At 31.7% G+C, this 10,644-nt stretch overlaps 1 protein-coding gene across 9 annotated transcripts; it reads right to left on the bottom strand.

Annotated features, from left to right (window-relative positions):
• Positions 1-1,517: 1,517 nt before the first annotated feature.
• On the bottom strand, positions 1,518-9,860 carry LOC148608664 (uncharacterized). 9 transcript variants are annotated; one of them, XR_015915569.1, is made up of 7 exons: positions 9,726-9,860; positions 7,046-7,166; positions 6,617-6,815; positions 4,572-5,923; positions 4,035-4,116; positions 3,123-3,262; positions 1,518-2,347 (listed from the first exon to the last, which is right to left on the bottom strand). XR_015915569.1 is itself a non-coding variant. In XM_088547194.1 (7 exons), exons 2-7 carry the CDS (start codon positions 7,100-7,102, stop codon positions 2,322-2,324), a joined length of 1,851 nt encoding a protein of 616 aa, XP_088403320.1. In that variant the 5' UTR covers positions 7,103-7,166; positions 9,726-9,860; the 3' UTR covers positions 1,518-2,321. The 9 variants fall into 9 exon arrangements, 8 of the variants coding, with proteins under 8 accessions (XP_088403320.1, XP_088403317.1, XP_088403321.1 ...); XM_088547194.1 differs by having other exon boundaries at positions 4,577-5,923; XM_088547191.1 differs by adding an exon at positions 7,907-7,957 and having other exon boundaries at positions 1,518-3,262; positions 4,577-5,923; positions 9,726-9,814.
• Positions 9,861-10,644: the final 784 nt, after the last annotated feature.

The following is a 10,644-nucleotide window of genomic DNA, read 5'->3' on the forward strand; positions in this document are numbered from 1 at the left end:
TATCAACTTTATATTAATTTTTAAATTATCAAATTCAATCTTTTTAAGGTGATGTACAATTAACCGAGGGAGAGGGTTGTCCATGACCTTAAAAAAGGAGAATAGGCAAAAAATAATGAATCGCCCATACAAATAACTTAAAACATATTAAAACCTGCTCGCCATTGAGCATGTTTTATAAAAAAAAATGAAGTATGATTGCCAGCGAAACGTTTTTTCGCTCTAGCTTTCGTCGTGAAGAAATTGACATGATATATGGTTTTATATGGTTTTATCATGACGAGCTTTAACTTTGTTCCGGTTCGATGATGTTATGGAAAACATCGATAGTCTGACCCTCATAAGTTCGACACTCATTAGAAATTCCCAGATTAATGTGGATGATTCCGTGATTAAAATTTAAAATTTCAAGATCAATGTTAATAATTCCATGTTTAATGTTGATAATTCCAAGACTAATGTTGATAATTCCAAGACTAATGTTGATAATTCCCAGATTAAAGTCGACAATTTGAAAAAGAAATTAAAAAGGATGGCCCTAATACATTCGCAAATTAACGATACATATCACAACAAATCAATATTATAGAATAAACGTCTCAGAATGTGACGACTATACTCGCTACACTGCTCCATCGATTGGATCAAATTGATACAGGGAAGATAAAGTAAATATAGAAGGACCTGACGATGTCAGAACTGTCAAATTTGCAAAGCAAAGTTTTGGTCGTTCCCTCTGCGGGATTCGAACTCATACCGCTGCGCATCTGTGGTATATAGACAGAGTATAGATGAACCGTCCCGTACTTCTATACATCATATACTAAGTTACAGCCCTAGATTAATCCTGCGAGGAGGAATGACCCGGCCAGCGAAAGCTATATTTCATATAGCCTCTCTGGCCGAGTGGTCTAGGGCGCTGGACATTGCGCAAGCGGTGTTGCCACGGATGTCACAGCGGTACGAGTTCGAGTCACGCAGAGGAAGCGACGTAAAATTTGCTTTGCAAATTTAACAGTTGTAACATCTATGGGAAGTTTTTAGGCACTGCTATGCTTACCTTATCTTCCCTCTATCAATTTGATCCGATGGAGCAGTGTAGCGAATAGAGTCGTCACATTCTGAGATACCATGCATATATTTGGTGTCTCCTCATTCTGGTAGAACGTACATAAATTTTTATGAAATAGAAAAAAGGAATTTCGTTGCAATATGTACCATACGCACTAGCAATATAAAAATACAAGTTATTCAACTGAAGTTGGAGATCCAGTGACGGTCCCAGGGATTAGATCCTCACCCCATTGTTGTTTTATGTTTGTTGTACGCAATACAAGGGCAACAATAAGCAATGAGAGATATGAAACTTTTTTTTATTTCTAGGCCGGAAACCCCACTGTTTAACAAAAAATTCTTCATCCGCCCCTGAACACACACATTTTGTACTTACCTTACTTTGAGTTCGTAAACAACGTTCGTAATGTAAGCATTCAGAAAGGTAAATAGGTAAAACTCAATAGAACAACATATATTTATATATGATTAATACGTATTAATTGATTTAAAATTTAAGTGATTCAGTCTTGTATACTGTGTATAGACTATGCACAGAGTACATTAAATAGTAACGCCTATTTCTATTCAAATGTCCCTTTAAACTACTTCGTACATCTTTAATCAATTTTAATGTCAACGCTCTAATTTTAGGCATTGGTATTGTTAGTACATTTACATATACTTAGTACCATTTGTTTTCTGAAATGAACATATATCGGAATAATGGATGGAAGATGTACATTTCCGTAACAAAACCGACACTGCAATTTTCTAATTTCACAAAGGGTTGAAAGTAGAAAAGCCAATATTGTAGAAAAAAGTATTATATTTTAGCAATTATTATTTTGATTCAGAATTGTCAGTCTTACTTTTGTGTAGTGAGTCCCCAAACATCCTTATGTACTAACAAATTTTCAGATTAACTGCAGTAATACGTACATAAATCATTAAACAATTTTTTAATGTATAAAGGGATAAAACATGATTTCTTTAAATGTCTCGTAGGAAAAATAGAGTTATTTCTCTTCTACTGTTGTTAACGGTCCAGTTCTAATGTGTACTGCATTTGTCTTTAATTTCAATTCCATTGTAGTCAGGAGTGTTTGCCCTTCGTAAAATTGGACATAAAATCTTGATTTTTAAAGTTTCTTGCCTTGCTTCGCTCGGGGTTTCATCTTATTTACGTCCCTAACCTGAAGTACTAGATCTGTCCTCTGCGGTGAATTTGTTGGTAGTTCTCCGTGATACATGCCATCCTTTATTCGTTAGATTTTATCATAAAATGCATTCTCTAAGAACAAAGAATAAACCGAATTAGAACAGTTAAACACAACACTATTATTTTCAGTAGGATACGATTCCATACTTGTACGGACGACTTGGTGACACTTTACTGTCGTCAAGTGATCAAATCATCTTAATCATTTATCCAGAACTGAAACAATTATTGTAGCAAAGAGGCAATTATGTTCGAAAATAATCAAGCAATATTGTCTCATATATCATGTCCTATAAACCTTTAATTACGACTCTGATTTTATAGTCCACTAAAATGCGAACTTATTGTTTAACTTTACAAAATGTAACAACAGTAAGAGACTTATACAAAACAAAATCATTGCGATCACAATATGAATATGTGCTGCAATATGCATGTAAACGTTGTTGTTGTTGTACATTCCACATTTATTCTCGAATAAAATGAAACATATCGCTCAAATAATTAAATAAATACAAAGATAGTACTTTATGAGATTGACTAACAAGCAGTTCCAAATACAGTAAAAATAGTATATTAAGTAGTCAACTAAAGGGAACCACTATCATACAAATCTTCAATATTGAACACAGTATACATGTACGTATTAAATAATTCGCACGTGAATATGTTATAATACGTTGTTTCTATATCAACATCAAAACTATGTCGTTGGGACAGACAACTTCGGTGTGAAATAGTTTTACAGTCACCAATACCGTTTAGCAATTGTCATAATGGTTAAAGTCTTGATTGTAAGCTTTTAACCATTCCACCTCATACATGTAAAAACGCCTATTTAGTGTACCAGTAACAGGTATGCCAGACCACCAATAATTATTTTTATATGTACTGCCATTACTAGAATCAGATATAACACTCATATCCACGGAACTATGGCGAGATTTGTTATCGAGCAAAGGTGTTTTTCTTAGTACCATTTGTTTTTTGAAATAAACATTATACCAGAATTATGGATGGAAGATGTTAATTTCCATATCAAAATCGACAATGCACTCTTCGTATTTCACTTAGGGTTGAAAGTAAAAAAGCCAATCTTGTTGTAAAATTGTCTTATATTTTGTGTAGTGAATCCCAAAAGATGTTTATGTACTAACGATCCAAAGTACCTGAAGTTTCTTTTAAAGCTTGATAATTGTAATTTTTGTATAATTTAAAGCTATATTCATATATATATTATAGTTAATACAAAAATCACAAATTTCTATAAGATAAAGATTTTGTGAAATTTTGGTCTATTTTTGTCTATTCCTTTTTAGCTCCACCCCTAAAATATGATTAGTAGTTACGATATATCATCCCGATATATCTCTCCCTTGACCAGAATTGCTTTTTCTTGTCCGTAGGCGCATCCTTGTCATTTTTATTTAAGATGACTTTAATTAGAAAAATGAATAGTTAAATGACTTCCATTATTCATTTTTCGAATTAGTGTACATTTTTTTTGCTATTTTGGTATTGCTGATTTATTTAAATACTAAATACTTATACATTTAATTTCAGGTAAACATTCGTTATATCTGAAGTATTGCAACACTTACACTTGAGTTTCTTAAAGATTATGTACATGTGCATAAAAGTGTGATGTATTAAGAAAAGTATTCAGTATAATGTATGTCACACGAGACTATTTTCTGAGTGTGTTACAAGGTGTATTACTTTCTACTGCGGGCAATGTGTGTACTTGTATAATACTAACCTACAAATGAATATTGAAACAGCAACAGCTGTAGATAAAACAATAACAGCAACTGATATAAATACAGGAAGGAAACGTTTATCTGCAAGGACATAAAATCATTTACAACTTTAATTAAGGTCAAACAAATAAACAAAATCATGTACAAAAGAATCTTTTTGACCATAACTAATGTAATCAAGCCCTATATGTTTTTTTTTACCTTTATCTGAATCCTTGATGAAGAAGATCAACTAATTTTACCATCTGGTGTATAAAGTTCAATAATTATTACCTTATTTATCAATAAAAAACACACAGAAGAATTCAAAAGAATAAAATCAGTAATGAAATATAATAAAATTCTATCTGAAAAATTGCACGTTCAGGAATATACATATGCATTCTAAATAAGGAATCTAAGATCTAATTCCAAAATTACAGATATTTCTGATTGAATTTTTAAGGGATAGGTATAAATTGCACATCTTCTTAAGTAACATTTTCACGATCAAGTATAGTATAGTATAGTATAGTATAGTATAGTATAGTATGTACCTTACCCCTTTCATTAGACTCGTCAGGTAAATCACCGGGCAGAGATGTGCTTTCTACTTTTGTTGTAGTGTTGGAGTCAGACTGAGTTGTTATCACCTCGTTATATGTGATTTGATATGTTGTTTCCTCAGTTTGTCTTTCTGACTTCTGATTTATTGTTAAACCTGGTCCTGTTGTTGTCGCTCTGTTTGATGTTGTGAGTTGCAGTGAAGAAGGTACTTTTTTAGTTGTTATGTCTACATCTGTGATTCTGTTTTCAATCACTGTTGTCATCGGGCTGATCATAGATCTAAACAACGTTTGAGTTTCTGTTTTTTGATTGATGGGTGTCTCTTGTGTAGTGATCACTACTTGTTCTGATGACTTTTCTGGTTTTGTTGATATCGATATCTTTGAACTGTATGACAGTTTTTCAGTTTGTTTTATGCTGGTAGTGTCCTCCCTTAATGTGGAATAGAACTCTGTAGTTGTTTCAGCTTGTGTTGCTATCGATTCTTGTTGTGACGATAATTCGTACTGTTCTGTTGTTTTGTCTTTAGTTGTAGTTAGTAACTTCGATGGTGTCGTAGCCTCTTTTGTAGTAGTCTCTTCTGTTAAATTCAAATGTGTTGTCATGACTTGTGTTGATGTTAGATGCGATGACGTCGTGTCTTGCTTATGTGTAGTTCCTTCCACTGTGTTAGTTCGATAGCTTGTTGTTTGAAGTTGGTGTTGCATTGTAATAGTCCTTGGCTGTGTTTGCTTATTTGTTATACCATGTTCCGTCGTAGTTTCCGTTTCCTTAATTTCGAAAAGGTTTAAAGTTGTCGTGATTAATGACACGTTCTCATTTGTGTTTTGTGTTCTCAATCTAGTTGTTAGTATATCCTCACTAGATTCAGGAGTTTTTGTAGTCATATATATTGTTTTTTCTTCTTTATGTTTTATGGTTGTTTCCGGTTCTGTTGTCCGATCTTGTTGTTTTGACAACGTTATTTCTAACTGTGTTGTTGTCTGTTGATGCTGTGTAGTTTCGTCATGATCTATTAATGGATGAGGTTCGGATGTTGATATTCCAGTACTGAGCACGTTTTGCTCTGTTTGAGTTTGTGAATGTGTTGTTGAAATGGTATGCAAGCGTGAAGTATCTTGTCTAACAGTTGACGAACTATTTTTTTGAGGGAGATTTAAAATGGTTGTTACTATTTCCTCTAACCCATTTGTGAATGTTGATAAAGTTGATTTGTAATCACATTCCAATTCATCTGATCCATCCACACAATCATTCTTTCTATCACATTCAAAATTAGGGTTGATGCATTCTCCATTGTAACACCTAAGTTCACCTTCATTACATGAACCTTGATATGTACCTAATAAATTAAAAAAAACCTTACATCAATTACAATCAAAATTAAAAAAAAAACGTTTTGCATTATTTGTATTAATTGCAATATGTTTTTCAACAGGATGTAACTTTAAACAAAAAATAATAAGTTTTTGGGAATATACCAGATATCTGGTATAAAAAAACTATATCAGAACAAAATCAAGAGGGTGCCAACTATCCTTTAACAGAAAATTCGAAATGGGAGGAGTGATTTTTTCTCTTATCGTAGTTGCCATATGATACAGTACTTGAATGGTATAAACTCTCCACTGACACCATATACCATCCCCCATTGTCGCCATTCCATTTAACCATAGCAAAACGCCCGCCCTCATAGAATAATCATTGCATATTTTTGATCTAATATATATATGTTATCAAATTAAATTTTAAAAGTTTTAATTCTTCAGCATTTAATTAAATTTCATACATTTTTCATATCATTAAAAACTTTTAACACTACTGCAAACGTATTAATTTTCGAGGTTGTTGTCAAATGAATATATTCGCGGGTATCAACCTTAGCGTTTTCAAACAAAAAAAATGATAAGTTATAAATGGTGTTAAAAATACATTTTCAGTTCGAAAATAGCGAAAATTAGTACACCGCAAAAATTGATTCGTTTACAGTAATTTCCCCATCCTCTCCATTCAAAATCCCAACCCCTCCACATACCATAGAATGTGAAGTTTTCCTCATTCAAATACTGTATGAGAAACGTTATGGATCTTTTAGGCTGTCTTTTTACATCATTATTTTGCTTACAGTTGTTTTCGTCTGAAGTGTCAGTACAGTCAAGGCTATAATCACATCTATAAACTCTTAAAATGCATTGCCCATCATCACACGCATATTGCTCAGCACTACATGCTGCCTAAATAGTAAACACGTTAATCATTCAATCTAATATAATATGTGAAAATAAATGATGTGTGACCCACTTATAAATAGAGTGTATTAAATAAATACAGAATGACAAATTGTTTTAAGCGATTTAAATTTGAATTCTTTAATTTGTTCATCACAAATACACTATTATACTAAAATCAATGATACATAATTAAAAATTAACATTTGACAAATTAGTTTTACAAACCCACTTACGTCTGTGTTGAATATTAAAGACGACAAAAGTAAAGTTACTATTGCCAGCGTCCACATCTTGAAAATTACAGCAGTTTCAATAATGTGTCAGTCTCATTGGCAACAACGGATGTATGTCGTTCTACAAAACAATAGGTTAAATGAGGTCAAAATCAATAAAGTTATGAATGTGTGCCAGTATTCCATTAAATGGGAAGTTTAGCCCATACACGTATTGTTTTCTGCAATACGCGAACATTCGATTTACTCGATGATCGTTTTGTTTACGTTTGTGTGTTTTTTTCTTAAATATTTTTTTTAAATTACGGCTGTATAAACGTCAAGTGGGTAAAAATAAATCTCCTCGGTGTTTTAGTGCTTTATACTTTTTTCGACATAAGAATATAATTTTTTCCTCCAATCAAGTCAATATTGTCATCTTCTATGCTCTTGGATACATTTCCATGTTTGATAACTGATTGACTTTTATAGCAGTTGAAATAATATTTGGTGTAATCCGAAAAACAATTCTACATTGTCAATAATTAATAACGAAAATAAAATAAAACACTTTTATTGTAAAATATCAACAAAATTATCAATGATATTCATGGAGCATTATGTTTCCATCATTCCTAAAATATCAAGATCGAAGTCGAAGGCCTTCACAGTGAAAACTGTCTTAAGAGTAACTTTGATTTGTTTCGGATATTTAAACATTGTATGCATTATTCCTTTTTTGATTTATGTTATGTTCAACATTGAAGTCAGTTAAATAGGTTTGACTTTTTTTTTAATACCGATATTCTATGTTTGTTTCAAATAAAAATAAATAAAATATAGCATTCGACACTGCGATACCACCCACTATATGTGACTTACTTCAATTTCTCTATCTAAATATGAACAGAGAACCTGGATCATTCTGATGAACTACTTATCATTATTATGCAAATAGTATATAGGGAGAAAAACCAAATACTTATTACAACATAACATTACAATAACTTCCTGGAACAAGAGATTTCAACAAAATACTAAAAACAATAATATATATTCAAACTTAAAAAACTGACGACGGTATTTTCCTGTCCTCCCTCATAGAAAAGAACACATACACATCTCGTTAAAACTGTAACATGAAAAGAGCTCGCGGTTTTCATTATACATAATGTCATAAATGATTCATAACGGTAATACGGGACGCCGAATGGGACTTGATCTTTATGTGATCAAATTCAATTTTGTGTCACAAAAATCAAATTTTGTATGCAAATTAGTTTACAGAATCCTTTGGATATGCAAAATAATTCAAAATGTGCAGCATCATGTACACGTGTATTACAAACATAAAGCATTCACTGCAATACATTGGATATGGTTCGAATGTGCACGGTTATAATAAAGCACATAAGTGAAAGAAATATCGGATATCGTAATCGTATTATCCACTGTGTCACTTAATCTTGAGTCTAAAGACAAATTTTTTGGGCGTTAGTAATCAGAAGGGAAACGAATGTTAGACACGTACTATATCAGTTTTTCATCTCGCCCGACCTGTTCCACTCAGCCGAATTTCTTGTTTCATGCATCAATAAAATCGGAATAAAATAAGGAATCTTTTTATATCTAGCAAACAATCGTGAGGGATACTGGAACAAAATAATCTTTCACCGCACAAAACATTTTAATATGATTTTCTTGGCTAATCTGACATTTATTTCTTTTTCCAGCAAAATTCGGGACAAAAACATTAATACAAGTTATCTTGTCAAATTTTAACAAATTTGGGTGCGATTAACAGTTCGGGAAAACCATTTTATAGTTGAGTTGAACGATGTCAGAAAATGATCACGTGATTCACCAGGAGAAATCTCAATAAATGGAAAGTAGAACAATCGCGTGTTTTAAAACCTGTTTTATCAAACAAATTTCATATTTCATATTTCAAAACGTATAATAGAATTTTAGTCATTTTAAAACAGTTTTACTCTAAAAACAACTTAAAAGATATATATATTTTTTAATATTCACTTAAAACGGCCTTATTAACTGTCCTGCGTTGCTCGAAGTAATCGGAAACCTGCGGTTACCATATCCAATGAGAAACCTTACAAAATGTGATGAGAGATTTCCTTTGCATATTCAAAGGATTCTGCAAACTAATTTGCATACAAAATTGATTTTTGTGACAAAATTCAATTTTGTCTCACAAATTTCAATTTTGTGACACAACATTGACTTTTGAGACACAAAGTTGACTTTTGAGACACAAAAAGACTTTTGAAACACAAAACAGACTTTTGTTTCACAAAATTGAACTTTGTGACACAGAATTGACTTTTGTGACACCAAATTGAAAATTTGTAGTATTTTATAAATTTTGTTAATTTGAATTCATTTTTGTTGAACAAAATTCACTTTCGTACAAAATTGAATTTTGAGTACAAAACCACAAGATTCCCATTCGGCGCCCCGTAGGTAAAACATAACACAATATAAAAGGTAAATAATAAAAATTATATTTCTCTGCCTTATTTAAACGCTAGTTAGTCTTTGAGAAATTTGTAGTCTTTAACTTTAAAATGACTAAATAATCAAAATGGCTATTTAAAGAAATTTACATAACATACTATATTGTACCATTAACACGTACATGTACACTTTCAACAAAGTGGATCAGTGTTAATGCAAAACTTACTGATATCAAATGATTATTATACGATATCCATCAGTAGCATAACTGTTTGCGTTGTGCAAACAAAATGATGATACTGAAATGATTTTACACTAAGTAATTTGATCAAAGGACATTTTAATATTCTTTGGAAATAACAGCCAATTACGGTTAAGGAAGTTGATTATAAATATAGTCCAAATGTAATAGGAATTACTCGTGCTAATTGTGGCATTTTAACGTAAACTGACACAAGCAAGAAGGTCATACGCAAATGATTAGGTTATTTAGATTGTATAGAAGTGAAACAGATAATGCAAAGACTTCATTGCTTTATATATAACTGTGCATGGATTTCTCTATCATTTGTTTAGCACATGTATAAGTTGGAGAATGAGACAACGATGAAAGCGAGCGAGTTAACTCAATAACAACGTGTGTCTGCGAGAAAGTTACTTTATTGAGATTGCTTGAAGTGATTGCATTGCTTTCACCTAAAATGTTTTAGAAATATAAACGAAAAAGAAATTGTCATGTGTTAACTATGGCCATGTTTTTTTCTCGGATCAAAAAAATTCAATTCATTAAAAAGTTTGACATTCTTTAGACGTTTAGTCAATTAACCCTAACCCTATTTTCTTCTCTTTCTGCTTGAAAGAATTTAATGAAAGTTAGTGTGATTGTTTGAAAGTATTTCGTGAACAAAATAATGGTTGAGAATTTCTTGTCCGTGAACAAAATAATGGTTGAATTTCTTATCCATGAACAAAAATGGCTATTATAATTAAACACAGAACAGTTTCTTTTTCGTACATATTTCTAAATCCTTTCAGTTGACAGCAACTTAAACTAAATTTGAGAAACAAATGTATTCACGTACACAATATCACTAGTAATGGAAGAGTAATCAAGGGAACCAAGGTTATAGCGGTAATCAAAAGAA

This window comes from Perna viridis, chromosome 9 (assembly GCF_037379345.1).
Source record: "Perna viridis isolate PV_CMFRI_1.1 ecotype Kerala chromosome 9, ASM3737934v1, whole genome shotgun sequence".
Taxonomy (NCBI): Eukaryota; Metazoa; Mollusca; class Bivalvia; order Mytilida; family Mytilidae; genus Perna; species Perna viridis.

Bases quoted from the DNA above. Each gene is read 5' to 3' on its own strand.
- LOC148608664 (XM_088547190.1), bottom strand. From the start codon at position 7,102: ATGTGGACGCTGGCAATAGTAACTTTACTTTTGTCGTCTTTAATATTC. The intron at 5,924-6,616 runs GTATGTGGAGGG...TTAATTTATTAG, and splicing joins GGAAAACTTCACATTCTATG to GTACATATCAAGGTTCATGT. The intron at 4,117-4,576 runs GTAAGGTACATA...ATGTCCTTGCAG, and splicing joins TGACGAGTCTAATGAAAGGG to ATAAACGTTTCCTTCCTGTA.